Source organism: Eptatretus burgeri, chromosome 11 (assembly GCF_056783735.1).
Source record: "Eptatretus burgeri isolate ZD-2024b chromosome 11, Ebu_testis_v1, whole genome shotgun sequence".
NCBI classification, from domain to species: domain Eukaryota; kingdom Metazoa; phylum Chordata; class Myxini; order Myxiniformes; family Myxinidae; genus Eptatretus; species Eptatretus burgeri.
Genome location: NC_140971.1, coordinates 10,218,879 through 10,241,415, shown reverse-complemented (window position 1 = coordinate 10,241,415; position 22,537 = coordinate 10,218,879). Strand labels below are relative to the sequence as shown.

General features: G+C 38.6%; 1 protein-coding gene across 1 annotated transcript in view; it reads left to right on the top strand.

Moving 5' to 3' along the window:
• The window catches only part of LOC147016484 (rhophilin-2-like), a 137,602-nt gene that overhangs the window by 94,195 nt on the left and 20,870 nt on the right, over nt 1-22,537 (top strand). Inside the window, exons 7-10 of the mRNA XM_085845180.1 lie at nt 799-965; nt 10,378-10,565; nt 11,673-11,829; nt 13,505-13,624. Of these exons, the coding sequence (XP_085701306.1) occupies nt 799-965; nt 10,378-10,565; nt 11,673-11,829; nt 13,505-13,624 (632 nt within the window). The remainder of the gene's footprint in view (nt 1-798; nt 966-10,377; nt 10,566-11,672; nt 11,830-13,504; nt 13,625-22,537) is intronic.

The window sequence follows — 22,537 nt, the reverse complement described above, 5'->3', positions numbered from 1 at the left end:
CTTCCGTGATAGGAATTGTCCTTTAACTGCACATGCAATTCCGGCCAGTCTCGACCTTGAACCCTGCCTACAATGTAGGGTACTCAGGTCTGATGTCAAAGACATGCATTTATTGATGCTTTACTTGTATATAAATATAACCATATCTTGATCAGGTGACCCAACTTGTATATAATAATGATGGTAACAGCAAAGCATCACAAACAGTTAGAAGAGGAGCTCAAATATTGTCCATCGATTCATCTGCATGTCTTTAAAAATATCAAAAAGAAGAAAATTTAATGTAAAGCATCACAAATTTCTATTTTCTCAAATTTCTCAAAAAGAAAACCCAGCTCGCATTTTGCAGACCAACTTATCGTCGTACATCTGAAAATACAAAATCGATAAAATGCATCACAAATTACAGGGATGCATGCAAATTTCTCAGCAATACTTCCTTTTATATGTCAAAAATGTATTTGCCAACTAATTCTCGTATCCAAACAAATTTACCCAATTTTGAATTTACTGAGCATTACAAAACGCAATGTGAAAAAGTTATCGTCACCAATTGAACTTTTGTTGATATTTCAATGCCCCACTCGCAATTTTGTACAATCGTGAAAGTTTGGAAAACACCCAACAAATCATGAAGACTTTAATCAATTATTTGAATATGTGAAGAAAGTGTCGAATAAATTTTGTGACTGTCTACGACTGACCTTAAACGTGTTTTTTTTGTTGTTGTTGTGGTGTTTGCTTTGGTATTTATTTTTCTGCAACAATTAAGTATAATTAGCATGGTGTTTGGCACAGGTACGACTCTCTTACTGGAATGCCTGCGAACCAGCGTGACATAGCACTTGAGAGAGCCAGTATTCTCTTCAATGTCGCTGCCCTGCACACGCAGATCGGTGCACATTATGACCGCAGCACAATCGTGGGATTGGATGCTGCAATTGATGCCTTTTTGAAGGCTGCTGGTATGCCTTCATGCTCTTGTTCTTCTCTTATCCTGTGCGTCAGTTGCTGTATCAGCTTTGTCTTTGTTATAATGCATTTTTAGAAAGATAACAGCAGTTTACATCTTTCTTTATTTTATTCATGATTGTAAACCATTTCTATATTGGCCCAGATCTTGATGCATAAGAAGGGGAAAAAAAACATCATGTTTGTTCGATGATAAAGAATTGTTATTCAAAAAGTGTTCAACGAATAAATAAAATGTTAGAAAAAGATGCTGTTGAAATTAGTTTTTAAAGGCCATGTAGAATGCATTTTATTAAATTTTATCTGTTCAACGGAGCTTGATGGGTAGACATGTCCAGATCTCAGACACCCAATATATTTTGGGAGGCCAAATATACCTATTGCTGATATTCATTGATACATATATTAATTGTTGCACGTGTTGGTGATGCATCGTAACGTGAGAGAAGGGATCACTGTGGACACCAAATTATCATTCCACATTAAATTTGTGTGGACCCATATAGTAAGAAGTATTTGCAGTCCATCTATCACTATGTATAATAATGGTGCATACAAAATTCAGCATATGCACACACAATATGTGCAGTGGAAATGGTGCACAAGTCAGCAACTATCTTCATTAAGATGAGTCAGCGACTATCTTCATTAAGATGAGTCAGCGACTATCTTCATTAAGATGAGTCAGTGACTATCTTCATTAAGATGAGTCAGCGACTATCTTCATTAAGATGAGTCAGCGACTATCTTCATTAAGATGAGTCAGCAACTATCTTCATTAAGATGAGTCAGCAACTATCTTCATTAAGATGAGTCAGCAACTATCTTCATTAAGATGAGTCAGCGACTATCTTCATTAAGATGAGTCAGCGACTATCTTCATTAAGATGAGTCAGCGACTATCTTCATTAAGATGAGTCAGCGACTATCTTCATTAAGATGAGTCAGCGACTATCTTCATTAAGATGAGTCAGCGACTATCTTCATTAAGATGAGTCAGCGACTATCTTCATTAAGATGAGTCAGCGACTATCTTCATTAAGATGAGTCAGCGACTATCTTCATTAAGATGAGTCAGCGACTATCTTCATTAAGATGAGTCAGCAACTATCTTCATTAAGATGAGTCAGCGACTATCTTCATTGCTGATAAACAGAACATAATTGCAGAAACGACCACCATGAATAACACGCAACTTGATAGACTCCATTCATTCTGATTCAACCAACAAAACGCCATCAAGACGCTGAGATTCTACTCTACCGTGGTGCTCTGGTGCTTGCTCTTGACAACAACAAAATGCCATTCTGGAACTTGCAGAGGAGTACTCACAAGAACAAAAAGTTGACTTTCAGAGTGATAATTAAGTGATAAAGAGTGCTAAAGTTTAGATGCATCTCTGTGAGCCCTCCTTTACCATGTGCAAATAAATCTGATGAATCCTTTTCAGTTTGAGATGTTTGGCGGACTTTGACATCTGTTTGAGCAAACACTTGCATTTGGAAGCCATAACCGTTGCTGTTTGTCATCTTCACAGAAGGTGGCCAGTGTTTATAGTTTAACTATTTTCTCTGAATTTGGAGACAAAACATTTGGTGGAAATGAAGAGCAGCATTGCATTTACAGAAGATCAAATTCTTATAATATTAATCATCAAATCCATTACGTCATTTAGGTGTTGATCTTTATAATGATCGTTGCCAGTCAATGTGACAAATTTTGAACTGTGGACCAACAGGTGATGACATCGGTGGTGTTGACAAACTTCCCGGAAAATGTCTCCAGCTCTTCCTCTTCTCCAGTTTAATCTGATCATGTGCTTGTGAGGTCAACATCACTCTGGTTCTTCTCAGAGAGCTGCCTCAGCACCAGCGAGTCCATCAGTTCACTCAGGAAGATTGGCAGTTACTGCAAACAGCTATCTCACTTCAGTACTGGTCTCCGAATCCACTGCCTTGGATATTAACTCGGCCTGGGAATTCTTCCATAGATACCTGCTCTCTCTTCTGCACAGATTCATGCAATCTCGACTTCAGTGATCCAACCCTTCTTACCGTGCCATGGTACATTGCATCCTGTGGTGAGGCAGTTGCTTTGAAACAACTTGCCTTCTTCTGGAAAGAAAACCCAACCAAAGGCAATCTGAGATCATTCCACAAAGCCCATGACAAACCCACACTCAGAAGAGCCAGAAAACAACTGTTCAACCTCAAGATTGAACTTTCAAACTTGTCTCTCTCCTTCAAAACCTGGTAGCATCTTGTTAAGTCTCTCTCCAGAGTATGCTTCCCCTCTATCTCTTCCCTCTCTTGAAATGGCACCACAGCCGACTCCAATTCTGGAAGGTTGAATACCTCAATTCTATGTTTCCTTCCAAATCTTGTCTCCCATCCCTCGCTCTCTGTACGCAGCCTATCATGTCATACTTAACTGCTCCTGGACTCTGTGCTTTTTACACCTGAGAAGGTGAAGAAGTTTCTGTAAAACCTTGACTGATTCTACAACTGGATCAGACAGCATCAGCTCACATGTCCTAAAAACCTGCTCTGCTGCTCTTGCACATCCTCGTTTTGCTCTTTTCATCCTGTCATTTGCCCTCGGTCATCCTCATTGTTTGGAAACATCCGAAATCACTGCATTTCATTGGCTTACTTCTAATCATGTGCAAGGTCATTGAATCCATCATCGCAGTTGATTTTGAAATCCTTCCTTTTCTCCAATGGCCTCATCAGATCAGGTCATTCTACCTTGCACGTGCAGCTCCTACTCTCCAAACAATGGATATAGCCGTCTCCCTTGACATATCTCGAGCTTTCAATGCAGTCTGGCATCCTGTTTTGCTCTCCAAACCCTCTGCCTATGGCATTAAAGGTCAACTCCACACATGGCTAACTAACTTCCTCAACTCCCGTAGTCAACGTGTGGCACTCAACAGAATAATTTCATCTCCTCTTCCTGTCAAGGTTAGAGTTCCCCAAGACAGTGTTCTCGAGCCAGCCATATTCCTAATCTTCATGAAAGATCTCTTCAACCCTCTGGAAAACCCTCTTTATCTATTTGCTGATGACTCCACCCTCTGCCGTGACTTCCCTCCTCCTTCAGACAGGCAGGCCGCAGCCCCTTCCCTCTCTTCAGACCTTGACAATGTCACAAGCCAGTCAAACACTTGGACAATGTCTTTCAATCCTGAGAAATCTCACACTCTCACCATCTCTCTCTGAAAGGACCATCTGTCAAACCCTCCTATTTACTTTCCTACCAATCCTATTGAGGGGGTTTGGTCATTCAAACTCCTGAGTTTCACTATCAGCCATGATCTTTCTTGGGCAAACCATATTTCAAAGTTGGCCTCCAAAACCAGCCACTGACTGGGCATCCTCCATCACACAAAGTCCTTCCTTGACACACCTGAACTCCTATCCGTCAACAAGGCTTTCATCTACATGTTGATGGAGTACTGCTCTCCACTCTGGGCTGACACCGCTGCCTTACAACTTGCTCAGTGAGATGCCATGGAAACCAAGACCCTCAAAATCATTGGAATTTCCCACGACGAAGCTGAGTCTACGGGCCGATCACTTTCCCATCACAGACAGGTCTGTTTTGTCATGGTGAACTTACAATTTACATCAATAGCTGTATTTCTCAGTGTTTGTTTACTGTGTCTCACCAAAACCCCCATGAGTAACTTTGGCTGTGCTTTCCCCTCCGCAGCCACCTCTTGTATGTCTGCATGGTGTACCTCCTAATAGTGACTACCGGTACTCTATTTACATCTCTCTTGCTCCCTGACAATGTGGACCAACTTGTACCCACTCACCCTTTCTCCCACCTCAAAGTCCTGGTGTCATACTAAGTCTTTTTATTTATGGAGTATGCTTCCCCTCCATCCCCTTCCTCACCTCTAATGTCTTCACGGCTCTTTCTGCTCGAGAAAAGGCTGAATGTCTCAACATGGACTCTCCTCCAAAAATGTGCGCACCCAACCCAAATTTCACCTTTTCCCCGACCATTAATTCCTCATCTCGGATGTCTCCAGTGCACTACGATTTTTGTTCACCTGAAAAAGTAGAGAAACTTCAGATGCGAAAGGATTGTCATCTGCCTCGGCATTGTGCCCAAATGGCATTCCAATGCCTTGTTTGAAAATTTCCCTTTGCTGCTTTATACCTTCTCTTTCCGTTTACACACACACACTAAGGTGCACAAACAGACTCTCAGCTACAAGACCGTACCCTTCTAACTCTGAGCATGTTACAATGTTCAAAGCTGATAGTTTCTTACACTGACGTTTTTATTCCGAGGCTAAATTATGTCCGGAATGTGATTCAGCTCGTGTCGTGTGTGTGCCTGCATGCATACCGGTGGTCAAAATAATTGGGACATTGTCAAATCTTATTAAAATCCAACAAAGGACAATTTAACTTAAATTATTGTTGTATATGAAATGTTTTAGAAGAATGTTGCTTTAAACTTTCTCACCCAAATATTTCCCCTTGTTAGCAGGCTCAACCTCACGCACTGTCGGCACTCTGCCACGTAACCTTAGAAATGTATCGCTGTCTATTGTACTCCAGTCAGGATGAACCACCTTTTACCGTTCACCTTCATTCTTCAATCTAGCTTATCCCAGAGCATTTCATCGAGCTCAAGGTCTGGGAATTGCAGTCGCTGTGCGTTTCAGATTATCATGCTGAAAAACAAATCCCTCTCCCACAATCCTCTTTCTGAACGTATTCCATGGTATTGAAGAATTAAGTGACATTTTTCCTTCACAAATGCTCCTTTAATCCCCACGGAATCTCTCATCTGTGCACCAGCAAAACAATCTCCATGTTTAATTGTTGGCACTACAAAATTCTCACGCCCTCTCGCCTTTTGTTTTTTGTTCTTGCATATTGTTTCTTCTTTGAGCTAAAAGTTCAAATATTGTTTAGTCTGTCCAGGACTCTTTTTCTCTGACGGTCATTTGTCAATCCTTCATGGTTTCGTACCCATTTCTGTTCATGTCATTGTCTCAACAAAGAAGATGAGTCCATGGGCCGATCACTTTCCCATCGCAGACAGGTCGATGGCCTCTGTCTTCTACCGCCTACTCTCTGGTCTTGCTTCCTTTTCTTTTTTCCGTACTTTGTCCTCCCAGCTTTCTGCAGGGCACACACGGTCCACCACCATCCCCCTTCTGGTGAAACTACCTAAATCCAGGGTCACTGCTCATCTCCACTCATTTATTCCTCTTTTTTTTTCCCCCACCTTTGGAATAAACCTCCACATCCTCTTCAGTCTCATTCTTCTCTCCAGGTCTTCAAGACAGCTGTTCATCACTATCTCAGATCACCCCCCATCTCTGTCAGGTCAGGCCAGATTAGATCTGTGACTTGCTACAGGTACCATGTAAACCTGTACTAACCTGTTCCATGGTCGGGTTGTCGGCAACTAAACCGTCTCCCCCACCAGGGTTTTTTGGTGAGGAGGGTGTTTGATATGGACACCCAGCAGGATTAAAAATGAAACCTGTCAAAGGGTGGAGGAGCTCCTTGTGAGCCAACGGCCATCCATATGTAGTACCCAACTGTGTCTGTGGACATCCTCCTGCAGTTGGGTTACTTCTTATTAGGAGGTTGGTGGCAGGATTTGCACTCCAGCCACTGGAAAACCCTTCATTCCGCAAAACACAAAAACACAAAGAAATCTGAAAACCCACTCCATGGGAGTACCTCCTGTGCAGCTTCCCTCGCAGGGCAGCTCACCGGATGATGGGATTGGGGCAAAGCCTTCGGGACCCCCAATCTTTGATGATAGGAGGGAAATCGCAGAGTAACGTCCCTGGGTCAGATTGCGGAAGAGTGTGTTGTAGTGGTGCTGAGGTGTCGTCCACCAGACGGCGGTCTCCTTGGGTTAACCTGAGGCGGTCCCTTCGGGTGGGTGCCTGGAATGTCCTATCCCTAAGAGAGGATGATCACCTGTCTCTGTTATCATCTGAGCTCAAGCGTTTGGACGTCGGTATTGCAGCACTCTCTGAGGTTCGGAGACCGAATTGCAGCGAGATCATGGTGGGTGGTTACACTGACTATTGGTCTGGTCGCTCTGATGGTTACCATGCCCAAGGAGTTGCTGTAGCTGTGTCCAATAAGCTGACTCAAATGATAATTGAGGTAACACGGGTCAACGAGCGTATTATGAGACGAAGGATTCGTCACTCCTTAGGTGTCATTTCCCTGGTCTCTGTTTATGCTCCGACTGAGGCGAGTGATCTCACCGTGAAGGATGCATTCTACGCCACGCTCGAGTCTGTGGTTGATCAGTGCCCCAGACGAGATACACTTCTAGTCTTGGGGGATTTCAATGCATCGACTGGAACTGATAGGGATGGTTATGAGACGCGTGTTGGTCCCCATGGGTCAGGAAGTATGAACCAGAATAGCACTAAGTTCCTTGACTTTGCAAGAAGTCATGGACTTAGGGTGGCTGGTTCATGGTTTCAGCGCCCACAAGCTCATCGCTGGACTTGGTGTTCCAACACTGGCGGTGTGGAAAAGGAGATTGACCATGTCCTTGTTGATGGTCGCTGGAGTTTGATCCAGAACTGCAGGGTCTACCAGAGTGCTCAGTTCCTCAATACGACCACCAGCTTGTTGTAGCAACTCTGAAGTTGCACCTTAAATCCAGGAGAATGGTATCATTCCCAGCCCAGGCTGGATGCTAGCAAGCTCAAGGATGAGAGGGTAGCTGAGGAGTTTGCGAACAGGCTGAGTGGACACTTGGGGGGTCTGGGTGCTTTGGGAGGTCCTGAAGAGTTGTGGAGCGCCTTCAAGACCACCGTCCTTGATGTTGCCGGTCGATGTCTTGGAACTCACCGTAGGGCAAAGAAGAATTTGTCTCTCAAGGGACACTGGATACCATTGACCAGAGTCACAGGGCCAGGCTGAATGGCAGATCTGAGCTGTTCAGGGAGCTGAGGCGTAAAACTGTACGTGCGCTAAGGGTGGACAAGGAGGCCTATGTGCGAGGAATCTGTGAGGGAGCATCACCTGTGGTCAAGGGATTCTCGTCCTGCTTACAGGGGAATTCGCGCATTGCGTTCATCCAAGCCCATCCCTCGGTGTACTGCAGTTGGAGCAGAGGGTGGTAGGCTCTTGGCAGAGGAGTCCGAAGTGAACGCCCGCTGGGCTGGTTACTTTGAGCGGTTTTACCAAGCTGACGTGAGTTGGACGTCAGGGGTGTTGCAATCCCTATTGGTGACCCTCCAATCAACTGTGGTCCACCTTCACTTGTGGAAAAACATGCTGCAGTGAACCAGTTGAAATGGGGTAAAGCTCCAGGGATCTGTGGCATCCATGCTGAACTTCTCAAGGCTGGTGGAAATGCTGCACTCGTGTCGTTGCATGCAGTTTTGTGCTCTGCCTGGAACACAGGCATCATCCCAACTGACTGGAAGAGGGGCCTTGTTGTCCCTCTCTGGAAAGGGAAGGGTGAGCGCCAAGACTGCAACAACTACCGAGGGGTGACGCTGCTCTCGGTGCCGGGCAAGGTCTTTGCTTGGATAATTATTGATAGGGTTCACCACCATCTGCTTGAGCACCAGTGTTCAGAGCAGTCAGGCTTTACACCAAAGAGGTCAACGATTGACCGTATCCTTGCTCTTCGGGTCCTCACCGAACACAGACGAGAGTTTCGGCAGGGGCTGCTTGCAGCCTATGTTGATTTCTTTCAAGCGTTTGATTCAGTGAATCGGGATGTCCTTTAGAGGATTGTTGGTCTCCGTGGGGTGCCAACAAAACTGATCGATCTATTGTCTGAACTCGACTCTGGTACTGAGAGTGCTGTGAGATGTGGTGGTACCATCTCTGACTTATTTGCAGTTGTTACTGGAGTTCCTCAGGAGCATGTACTGGCCCCCACACTTTTCAGCACTTGTCTGGACTGGATTCTGGGGAGGATGTCGGAGATATCAAGCTGCGGTGCATCGTTTGGGAATGTCAAGATCTATGACCTTGATTTCGCAGATGATGCAGTCATCTTTGCGGAGACTCCAGATATCCTTTTGTGGGCCCTCGAGGTGCAAAATGAGGAGTCGGAGCCGCTGGGATTACGGGTTTCATGGGTCAAAACTAAGATCCAGGCTTTCAATGACATCTTGGATGCTGCTGTCCTGTCTGTGTCTGTTTGTGGTGAGGATGTTGAGGTCGTGGAGAGATTCACTTACCTTTGCAGTGATAGTCATGTCTCTGCCGGCTGTGAGTCAGAGGTCAATAGACGTCTGGGTCGGGTCTGGGGAGTCATGGATTCACTGGATCATGGGGTGTGGCGCTGCCGGTACCTGTGCGGGAGGACGAAAGTCCGAGTCCTCAGGTCCTTGGTGCTTCCATTCTTGCTCTATGGATGCGAGACTTGGACTCTGACCAAGGATCTGAGACAGAGACTTAATTCCTTTGGTACCAGGTCTCTTCGGAGAATCCTTGGCTATCGTTGGTCGGACTTTGTGTCCAACGAGCGGTTACTGAGAGAGACTCAAATGAAGTTTGTTGGCTGTATGGACATGTGGCTCGTTTTCCTAACGCTGATCCTGCTCACTAGATTCTCTCAGCGAGGGAGTCTCGTGAGTGGAGGAGGCCAATGGGCCAACCACATGCCTCGTGGTTGCAGCAGGTTGATCGGCATCTAAAGGAGATGGGGATGGGCCAGGCATCTTCCTGGGGGACGGCCATACAGAGACCCCTGGAGTAACGGCGGAACGTGGATACAGCGACGTGCTGCTCTGGCGTGCCCATACCTGACCTGACCCCATCCAAAACCATGATCTTTTCTACACCCATTAAACCACACCCCACCTCTCACCCAAAAAATTCCATTCTGTATCCATCTTGTCTACCCCTTTCATTCTCCCCTACCCATCATCATTACCCTCATCCCTTGTTTGGCTGTCTCCATCTATTTTCTCCCTCGGCCCTGCTGTTGGCATTTCCCCTTCTCTTCCTTCTCTTCTTTTTGTTATGTTGCCTCCTGATTCGTTATGTGTTCTTCCTCTTCCACGAGCCTTGACTCTCTATTAAAAATTTTTTTAATCTTCATACCACGTCACATTCTCTAAATCATCACTTCACTGTTTCCTTTGATTATGAACACATTTGATTTGAAATTGACAGCTAGTTGAGTACTGGTGAAGAAGCGGTCAGCCTTGGACTAAAGAACAATCGGTCTATTTTTGATTTGTCATCTTCATATTTCTGCCTCGACCACTTTTGTTTGTAGTCACCAGTTTCTCAGTATAATTTTATTGTGGTTTGCACTCCATGATGTAACGTATTGACCTTCCTTGCAATTTCCATTCCTTGCTTGACTTTTTGCACGTGACCAAAGCTCCTTTTTTTTTTTTGTTGCTTTTCATCTTTCCTCCATCCCCAGGTGCTTTCAGCTATCTTCTTGAAAATTTCTCGCATGCCCCATCACTGGACATGAGTCCTGGGTCACTTGTGATGTTGACACGTCTCATGTCCGCACAAGTTTACGAGTGCCAATTCCAAAAGGCTCTTGTCTCTGGCATCAGGAACGAGTTTGAAGCACTCCTTTGTGTGGCACGAGATGCAGCCAGTGTGGGTATCTAAGCAAGACCATGGATATACCTACCGATGTTGTTTATAAGCAATAAAAAAAAAACATTTGGCCCATCAGTATCCCCGGTCAATCTTGCCTGTGCTCCATTAACGCCATGTTTATTCAACTTATCAGTGTGTCTTCATTTCACTGTGCGGAAGCAGTGTGGAAGAAAACAATGCAGCAGACACAGGGACATTACAGATTGATGCATAAGATTTATTTTCTGTTCTGTTTTGAAGGCAAGTTCAGTGCTGCCAAAGCAGGCCCTCGACGAGGATTGCACGAGGGGGTTCGGCTTTGCCTTCTTCGTGGTGCTTTGCCACTTCTTTGGCAGTAAACTTACCCATTTTGCTGGTGTTAGTTCAGCTACTCCTTGCTCAGGACACTGGGATTTTTGTCTTCCTCCAACTAATGTCAGCAGATGGGATGCCCAGTTTAACGTCCATCTGAGGGACTACACACACACGTCGATGAAATGCCTTGCCTGTGAAACACCAGGGTGACGGTTTACGGCTATGCTAATATTCGAACCCCTTGCTTGACAGCTCAAAGGCAATTGTGCATACCTCTAGGCTATCTTACCATTCCTACATCCTGCCCGTCGTATCCTCGGTTGAATTAACAGGTCCATAGTTGTCTGATTCTTCGCTGGATCTTTTCTCAAATAAGTGTTAAATTTGCTGCTCTCCAGCCTGAAAGGTACGAGGCACACCATAAAAGGCCATCCACTATTTCTGCTTTTGCTGGAAATGAGCAAGATTTCCTTGAGCAAGCAAGCAAGCAAAAACTTGAGCAGGGGCCCCTTGTCACCAAAAGAAGAAAGCTTATAAATCAAGGCTGGTGACGAACAGTGTCAAAGGCTTGAGAGTTATCCAGAGGAGATGGCCCTCATGAATCTCTTGCTTGTGGTTCAGGGTGGTCTTCCACGACTGTTCATCAAGCCATTGTTTATTACATCGAATTTTTTTAGCAATATTACAAGTGAAAATGTCACACCTGCAACACAATTTATTGCTATTTTTTATTACAGTATTATTGTTGTCTTATTATTGCTAAAAAATGTTCTGAGCCAATGTCACGAGCTTTTTTGTTGTTATTTGTAGGTATCAAATGCTTACCTGGTGACACAGCAGGCCATGGAGCAATCATCTGTTTTGGACTATGTGCCACTCTCTTGGAAGACGATGGTCCAGGTCAAGGTGGAGCACTTGCGGGCATTATCCCACCACTACGCAGCACTGGCTTTCCTTGACCATTGCTGTATGCTGCACAAAAATTCACCCGTAAACCACATGATGACTTTGTTGATGTGAATTAATGTTTTACTTTATATTTACAGTTGAGACACACACACACACACACACACACACACACACACACACACGTATATGAGGCCCCGCGAGGAGTGATGTAAGTGACATTTTTTAATGATATGATGACGATAGGCTCGGATGATAGGGGAAGGGTTAAAATAGTGCTATATGGCATTATCTCCAAAATGGCCGATGTGCCCCTTACATCACTCCTTCTCACGGCGCCTCATATATGTATGTATGTATGTATGTATGTGTATGTATATATATATATATATATGTATGTATATATATATATATATATATATATGTATGTATATATATATATATATATATGTATGTATATATATATATATATATATATATATATATATATATATATATATATATATATATATATATATGTGGTCTACATGTGTATATGCCTGGTGTTGGCTTCATGGTTACGGCGGTGGGCTTTGGATCCTCGGATCCTTAGTTCAAATCCCACTCAGCTATTGAATTAATACCAGGTGGGGTTAACTCGGTCTGTCATCCTTCTGAGGTTGGCAAAATGAGTGCCAGCATGATGGTATACTGCGTCGGAGTGGTAACCCATCCAGGATTGTGCCCAATAGCCAAGGAAACTGCTTAAGCAGCTCCAACGCTCTGCACAGAGTGTGGTCCCAATCTCCTCCTCCCCTCCTATATGTGTGTGTATGTATATATATATATATATATATATATATATATATATATATATATATATATATATATATATATATATATATATATATATATATATATATATATATATATATATATATATATATATATATATATGTACTGGGTGGGTCGAGTTCGTGCATCACTTGCTGAAAAATGTGTAGTCTGTGTTTTACATGAAGACTACATCTGATTGCGTGGTGTGCGCTTAAAAGGTTCTCGATGGTCTGAAGGTCCAAAGGGTATGTTCCAATAGAATTTGGTGTCTAAGGGGTCGAACAACTCTCAAGCATGTAAAAACGTCCAAGTGGTCTAAAGTGTGAAATGGTCTCGGGTCTTAGCTGCCTAATCTGTCTGAAGGGTGGAAGTGGTCTAAAGGGTATAAAAGGTCCAAGGGGTGAAAGGATATTTTTGGTAAAAGGGGTCTTAAGGGGTGTTGACGGGTTTTTGGGGCCATTAGAGGATCTTGCTGTCCTTGAGAGTCTTTTGGGTCTCAAGGGTCTTTAGGGGGTCTTTAAGGACCTTTGGGGTCTTTTGGATCTTCTGGGTCTTTTGGGTTTTGGGGGGTTTTAGAGGGTGTTCAAAGGTCGAAGGGGTCTCAGCTTTCTTAAGGGTTTGAAAGGTCCATTCCAATTGTGTGTACTGTAATTAATAAACGTATGTATTTGTAGTCAAAGTGCAACTGACGTTCAAACAGGACGTAATTAATAAACATATAGTCACATTGCTTCACAGACGGCTTTACCATGTTTTTGGTTTTTCGAGTTTTTCGATATATCGTTTCACCATATATCGAGATGAAAGTTATAAAATGTGACATTGTTGATTACTTGGAAAGTTAACTGATTTTGCAATCTTATGAGTTTTGTTGATCATTGTGTTATTGTTCTACTGAGAGTAAAAATGGCATTTTGCAGTGGAATCAGAAGAAGATGAAGAACACCAGAGAAAACTACTTGATCAGCTGCATGTTTCCGATACATCCTGGCTTCCCCCAGAAGGATTACTTCGAAACAAGGAAGAATGCAAAAAACTAGGTTGGTTGACTTTCCAAATGTACTTAATTGAGACCACTGATGTTTAGCCTGCAGGTTATGTTCTCAATTTTCTTGGGAGGCCATTGCATTTTATGTATGAGCAAATACCACCCGTCACTTCGGTGACAGGAATACTCAGAGAAGAGGGGGGGGAGAGAGACAGACAGACAGACAGGCAGACAGATGAGTGGGGCGGCTATGAAGGGGAGCGAGGAAAGGGGGCGGGAGCGACTCCTCACCACACATCAGTAGGGTGAATATACTGGTTCTAGCTCACTTTTCCCCATGTAAATGAATGGGGGATTTTCAGCGATTCCCTTTTTTTTCCCTAAAAATAAACCCCCTTTTTATCCGTTTTTCCCTGCTGTGCAGGGGGTTGGCTTTTTGTGAGGCAATGTTTTATGGTCGGATGCCCTTCCTGGTCGCCTCTTACAACACAGGGATATGGTACACCTATTCTAACCGGGGTATACACCGGCCCAGTACACTGGTACTCATTTCGCCGACCTTGGATGGATGACAGGCTGAGTCAACCCCCTGGTGTTAATTCAGCAGCTGAGCGGGATTCGAACTCGGGACACTGGGATCCCAAGCCGCCACCCTAACCACTAAGCCAACACCAGGCTTTGTATATATATAACCAGGCTATCCCAAGGTATATTTATTTGTGTCCCCTTTTAACCTGGAGGTTGATCAGCTCACTCATTGAACCTATAAAGATTTGTTCATTCTCAAATTCCTTCAATAGTTTAATTTTCTTTGCACAATAATCCCCATCTAAAATATTGACAAACAAAACATTTGAATCTTTATATTTTTTAAGATACCCCTTTTGTGCCATTACGAAATGATAAACTTCTCTTAATGCTCTTGTTTGACCACCTCCTGAGCCACATATCATTTTGAGATTATAGTAAATTGTTTTTTCATTGTTCAATTGATAACCATCAAAGTTTTCAGTCCATTCAAGGATATTCATTTTTTTCTTTACATCCTCTAACTTACTAGTTTTTAAATTGATTCGCTTATTTGTTTTATTTACCTTTGTTTTAGTTATTTTTCAATAAGACTTATTTGATATTTTTCACTTTCATTATGTTTTCCATTTATATACCAAGACTGAGATTTTCTGCACTCTTTAGTTTGATTAATACTTGGTTTAACCATTTATATATTGCGAAAAACGCGGTGGTAGCCCTTAAGAAACCCTAAGCCATCTTCCCATCGTTAAAACACAATCTATTCTATTCACTCTATCATACAATATCCATATGGAACACAATCTATTCCATTATCTAAAATAAATCTCTTATCATCAAAGGCTCCTAATGTCTTTTTATTTACTTCTTCACTATATATGTTATGTTTATAACTTCTTATTGTATTCATTTTCCTATATTCTTCTTTCTTATTCATCAAACAATTATAATAATTTCTAAAAGTTATTGATTTCTTTATTACATATTTCTTTATTCCCTTTAACCTCTTATCAATCTGATCACCATACTTATAAGCATATGCCTTTGCTCTCAATCCAATAAACTCACTCATTACTTTTCCACCCAACTCATCCTTAAACTTACCAATAACCTTTTCATTCTTTTTGGAAAATAACTCACTCTTCTTGCTGAAATTACTTGTATCATATACTCCAATATTTTTCTTCATATCTTCATAAACATCATCAGTTTTTATATCTAGGATAAAACTATCAGTGTCCATATACAACAATGAAACATTTTCACCATACTCTTTCTTTAAGTCATTATACAAATAATCATACATCAATATCTTTGATAAATCAAGAACTGCTGTTCCAATATAAATTGGTTTATCCATTACAATACTTTCCTTTTTCATATGAATTGCAGAAAAGTTCTCTGAAAAAACCTCTTCTCTTTCAAAACTTAGTTTATTTATCAATCTCGAAGCTTCTTTCCAAGATGTTGCGAATCTAATGTTTTGCCTGTTTCTAACATTTTCCATAGTCTTTCCAAATACAGCATTATTCATTAATTTATAAAAATCCCCTTCAAATTTTACTTTTGTATTTGCTCTCATATATGTATTGAATTGAATATACTTTTTCACCCAAGGACTTTGTTTAAATTTTAAAACTATGAATTTTAGATACTCTCAATCCTTCTCTCAAAAACTGTTTTAAGCTTCTCTGATGTAAAACATATCCCTCTTTATCATAGAATGTTGTTAATAACTTTTATGTTGATTTACCTTTAATATTAAAACTTTTATGATAATCACTTAACCATTCTTTCTTTGGGGTTTCTTTCTCACATGCAAAAGGAAGATCTTTATGCTTATTATGAAGATCACTCGGGTACCTCAAATCAACTTCAAAATAATAACCTTATTCTTCGTCATTCAATTCCTCTTGAGAAGAAATAACAATATTCATCAAAGCCTTTTCATAATCCTTTTCTTCCACCCACTCTAATTTACCATAAGGCAGAGATTGAGACATTGCCCATCCATACAAATTATTAGCATCAAAATACATCAAATAATTACTATCTTTTTCACTATCATAATTTGGAAGATATTTATTATTTGCTTTAGCATATCTTTTTGAACATACTTGTGATATTCCACCTCTCTTGGACTTCTCAATCATCAAAAGCATATCAACATCACTGATTAAATCTATATCTTGTTTTGTCATTTTCAACATTGCACTCCAAGCTAAACCAGGAGCTGTGAAATAGTGGGCAGGGTCTAATCCATAACAATTTTTATTATGACAGAGTGATCTAAAAGCTTCAAACACATCAGCTAACAATAAAACATCTGTTTTTAGATATAAATCATGATATTCTCCAAGGTTCTTTATCTTAAATAATTTCCATATTTCTTGTGCGTGTTTATATTCCTTATCACTTATCTCTTCTTCATAAAGGTTATTATAGAAACTTTCTTTTGATGGAAGTTGTGTTTCTTTAAATCTCATAAATGAATCCATATAATCATAAGGATAAATTCCCTTACTTGTAAGAATTTTCTCTTTACTTTGAATTTCATTCCTTGTTTGAATTTCCTCTCTCATAAGAATTCCTTCTTTAATCAGAATTTCATCTTTAATCAGAATTTCCTCTTTAGTTAGAATTTCATTCATTGTTCGAATTTTCTTTATAATTAGAATTTCATCTTCAGTTAGAATTTCTTCATTAATTAGAGTTTCCTTTTTACTTTGAATTCTCTCTTTAATCTGAATTTCCTCTTTAGTGAGAATTTCCTCTTTTGGAAAGAATGAATTAAGATTTGGAAAAGAGTCCGTGAAGCTCAGATTTGATGCGAGGTAGGCTAGTGGTGTTCCCATAAACTTGTAAGAATCAAGAAACCGAATACGAGTTAAAGGTTTTGTGAATATCATTTTTGCAAATGAAATATACTTTTGACTTGTGTTTGTTATGGCAGAAATATTCCCTGGTGTTTTTTAAAGTTCATTTATAAATAGATGTGTATCATAGTTGGCGCTGTTGTGAAGAAAGACTGGAATAAAAGAAGGTAATTTATAATTAAGATTACAACAGGAATGAGCGGGACCTCTATATTTACCAGTAAGATGACAATGATCCCTAACTTTAGACTCCTTAATTTCCCCCTCACAAATATGACAGATATTGTTCTTTCTAAATTCTAATTTTTCTTCTTTGGTTAATTTCATCGGTTCATTTGTTTCTTTCATTAATTTAGTGAGTCTTGTACAATCCTTTTCTAATCGTTTTACAAACTCTTGTGAAGCTTTTTTTCCACGATAATGTTCAAGTTTGTTATACTTTTCTCCAACAGATGATTTGATATAATAACAGAAACCACAAGGAATATGTTTTTGATATTTATTTGTATATGATTCTTTTGGATTAGGAGAAGCAGTATTAATCTTTTAAGGATACACTCAAAATCAGCGTATATCACAAATGGGTGCATGATAGATTTATTATAATCTTCAAAAGAAATCTTTTCACCAGGTTTAGGCATTGTAATTACAGCTGATTTATGATTACTACAATATTTTGAATGTTGTTCTAATCGTTCTTTTGTATGAAATGAATTAAGACATCGCTTACAAGGATATATTTTGTTTGCTGTTCTGAATACCTGAGAAGAGATTAATCTTGATAAATTATTGATGTATGTGTAATGTGAATTCTTTCCAACACTAAAATATAAAAGATCAATGTGTGTTTCTTCATTTTTATAGTTGTTTGAAATTTTTAATATTTGAACTCTGTTTGTATCCGTTAATCCATATACATTAATAGAAAGATTATTCTTTTTCTCAAATTTAGGAATATCTGTTAGTGGCATTGGGAATTTAGAATCTTTAATGTCCAAGGTATTCTCATATTTCATATATTGTTTTACTCTTTCTGAATTACATTTTGGTGGATGTAAGTGAGCAAGAACAGACCAGAGAAAACATTTATTATCATTGTTCTTAATATTAACAACTGCCTTCTTTAGTTTTATTTCTTTTGGTAATTCAATATAAGAAGAAGCTTTAAGAGGGTTTGATTTTAGAATGTGTATATCTAAAAAGATGATTTTTTTAATATTGAATCCACTTCCTACCACTGTATTATCAACATCCTCCTCTTGTCTTGATAGTTCTTCATAAACCCCACTATTCAAAAAATCTTGAAATGATGTTATAAAATGAAGATCTGTTCTCATATAAGGAGTTTGTTCTTCATCTTGTCTTTTCATATTCATTTTCACTCCCATATAAAACTTTAAAGTTTTCATTTCTTTTAATGTCTTTTTAATAAATTTTTCAACATCGGGTTTCACTATTTCAATTGATTCAGCTATTGATGATGGACCGGGTTCTCCAAATTGAAAAATCCTTATTTTTATATGCCCTTTAAATGCCCCATCAGTGTTTTCAATATAATAGTCTCCCTTTACTTTAAACTCATTTTTCTTGTGTTTTTGTGATTGAAGATGTTTATTATAACTACTCTTCAAAACATCCTTTGAACAGATATCACAATGTTTTCTTTCCAACTCAAGAGGAGATATTTTATGAAACAGATTAAATGTGTGTTTGTTGGTTCGGAGGTGTTTTCTATAATGTTTATATTCGTGATTACAAACATCGCAGTATGTTGTATTCACCATATTTATATAATAAATCTTTGCTTAAACTAAAATTTTCTTGATGAAAATTTCGTTTGTTTTACAGGTGAATCTGTGCTTAAAACCATTTTATCCTCCAACTTTTTCACTTAATAAATACAATGTTTCAAGACACAAAAGGCAAGTTTCAATCAATCTCTTCATTTGTTAAAGATACTGAGAAATATGTCAAGGATGTAAAATTGAACAAAGATAAATATAACAACTATTGGATAAAAACTATTATGGTAAATAATATGAGTTCTTCAATTTCCTTCAGTGGAAGGGCTTTTAGTCTACCTGGAAGAACATCAATTAAAGTATCTCTAACAAAAGTTTCTCCTCTCCTTCTAGTAATATATTCAAAACTAGAAAAAGCAATGAAACAAGAAAAAGTATCAAAAAACAAAAACCTTATGGATGAAGCTTTAGAAAGAAAAGATAAGACCATCTGTAATATGCAAGGAGAAATTTGTATTTTTTTCAACAACCCTAAAGATGTAAATCCTGATGAAATAAAGGATGTTAATATATCAGGTGAAATGACATTTCGTTCAATAGTAATTAACGATCATTTTAAAATTACCTTTAATATAAAAAATGTTGTCGTTGAATCTGATAATGAAAAAAGTATATCGATATCGATGGTAATATACAACTGAAAGTATAGATGAATTTCAGTTTAAGTAAAGTTTTACTTTATAAATATGCTAGACTTTCCTGATTCTCCATATGACAAATTTGAGAATTGTCCTGCGTGTGAAAGATGGGGATTAAACACAGAGTCAAAAGCCTATAAACAATGTATATTCTGTGATTATCTTCTAATTAATGATAATAAAAAATATAAAAAGGAAAATAATTCTTTTAGATTTACACCAAAAATGAATTACTTTACAAGATTGATTAGAGAAATGAATGTAAAGTATGAGGGTGATAACACACCTTTCCTTACAAGGGAAGAAACTGAACGTATAAGAGAAATGTTCAAAGGATTGTTGTATATTATTCATGGATGTAATTTTCAGGGAAATATCAACACAAGATATTGAATAAATAAAATAATGGATTATCTTGAAATTAAACCTGAACTTAGGATAATAAATTAAATAACCTGTTTTTCAAATATATAAATGAATGATTTTTTACCTATTTGGGAAAATAAGATAAAATTTAACAACCATAAAATCTCCCAAATTCATTAAGATGTCTCATAGTTGGTTCAAGTGGATGTGGAAAAACCTGCTTACTTTTAAAAATGCTCCTCACTCCCAACTTTTTAGATTATGATAATTTAATAATTTTCACAAAGTCGAGTTTTCAACCAGAGTATCAACTACTCTCACAAGGTTTTAATGCTGGTCTTCAAAAAGAAGATATAATCGGTTTATTTAAACGCCAAAAAAACCGAAATGATTATAACATTGAAGATATAATTCAACTATTTTGTGATACACAGAGATGTAAAAAGAAATCAAATCCTATAACTTGTATTCTTAGTGATAATACGGATGATATACCGTCTCCCCAAGATTTGGATAAATCAAAAAGGAACCTCGTTATCTTTGATGATTGTGTTAATGAGAGAAACCAAACGGTAATGGACAGCTACTACACAAGAGGGAGACATTCTTCTTGTAATTGTATTTATCTTAGTCAATCGTACTTTCAACTTCCTCGTCGTTCCATCAGAAACAATGCTAATACTTTTATTTTATTCAAGTTAAATTCAATAGATATCAATAATTTTTGGAGAGATAATTGTTCTACATTATGTAGTAAAAAGAAATTTGAGGATTACATGAAGCACACGACTGAAAACTATAAATATATTGTTGTGAAACAAGATGAGATATTAAGGGATATATTTTTTGTTTTATAAACAATTACATATATAAATGACAACTATTATTATAAATCTTGTAGGTAAATCTGCTTCTGGAAAAAACTTTCATAAATCAAGGTTCTTGTGTAGTACAAATGAGAATATTGTAAATTTACTTAAAAAACACCCCGTGATACGCATTGTATCAACAACAACTAGAGCAATAAGACCTGGAGAAGTAAAAGGTGAAGATTATCACTATATTTCAGTGGAGGAACATATGCGATTGAGGAATGAAGGTCAAATGTTTGAGGAGATTTCTCTTGGTACAACAAAATATTCACATTGTAAGAGTGAGTTAAGGAAACTAAAATCTGGTGGTGTTGGGATATTAGAAACTAATCCAGAAGGAACGAGACAAATTATTAAACATCTGAGTGGAGTGAAGATTTTATCATTCGGTTTTGATGTTGATGAAGAAACTCAATGCAAACGTATGAAAAGCAGAGATGCAAGTATTAGTGAAGAAGAAATTACAACTCGCATTAATGTTAATAAAGAATTTGATGAAATATTTAAAGAAAAGGATTTATTTGAACACATCTACTTGAATGATGAAGAAAAGGAAAATTTCCCTGTTGATCTTTACAATACATTAAATTATATTTTACAATAAATAAATGGATGCAAAAGAAAGAGCAAGAAGATTTAAGGAACATCAAGAGTTGGTTTCAAAAGTTGTAAAACAACAGGAAGACATAAAGAAGAAACGCAGACAGAAACTAACGGGCGAAGAAGCATTTGAAAGAAAACAAGAGAAATTTTTTAAACCACTTTTAAAAACTTCCCAAGAAAAAATGAAAGATGTTTCCACAGTTCCCACAGTAGAATATACTCCCAGAAAGCTTCAAATGTTAAAAGATTTCAGTCAAATGACGGAGGAAGAATTAGAGCATATTGGAGAATTAGAATATCATGATGAAGAATTATTTCAACAACTGGAAGAGATTAATCAACCCCCTGATATTGTGAATGCTGTTCAAAACAATGAATATTCAGCGGATTCAAAAACCAAAGCAGGACTCATTCCAACAGAACAACCAACAATATTTCATCTTGTTCAAGAAAAGGTATTGATATTTAATGATGAATTAAGGTTCTTGGGTTCTGCTCAACCCCCTGTTAAACTAACTCCGAGATTAATGTTTCTTCTCACAAAAGATGGAAGACAAGGTTCAACTGTGAGGGATGAATCAAAGTATATTGATAAACCATTGGATATGGAAAATAATGATGATAGAGTATATATTGATCTGCTGAACACTCTAAATTATAAGGTTATTCTTTCTGGTAAAAGTCGGAAGAATGAGAAGGAGAAACACATTATTCAGGCTTTAAGTATCCTTGGTTCAGGTGTTAGTTTTCTTCCAAATGACCCATCGCAATTAGTTAATAGACTGTTGTTGTTGTTAGGCAGTAAGAAGGCTGGAAATAACAATTGTTTTAATGAAGCATCAGCCATTTTAGACCAGTTGATGAACATGAAAATAATTAATAAATCTCAATATAAAGACATTTTATCTCATTAAATAAGATGAGAAGCACAATCCTTAGTTTCAATTTCACAACAAGCGACCACACATCTTCATTCCCATACCCACTACAACTTGACACAACAAAAGAATATGAGGCATCTTTATTGTCCATGGAAACTTAAAATACCTTATTTAATATAACTGATAAAAATGACAAGTTTAGTTATAATCCCGGAAGTGGATACAAAACGATAACAGTCTCACCCGGAGCATATGAGATTTCTCAAATATCTTCCGAAATTGCTCGTCTTATGAAAGAACAGGGTGATGAACCAAAAATATTGTTATAAACATTCAAAAACATACTTCAAAATCAACGATTAAAGTTAAAAATAACTACAAGGTTGATTTCACAAT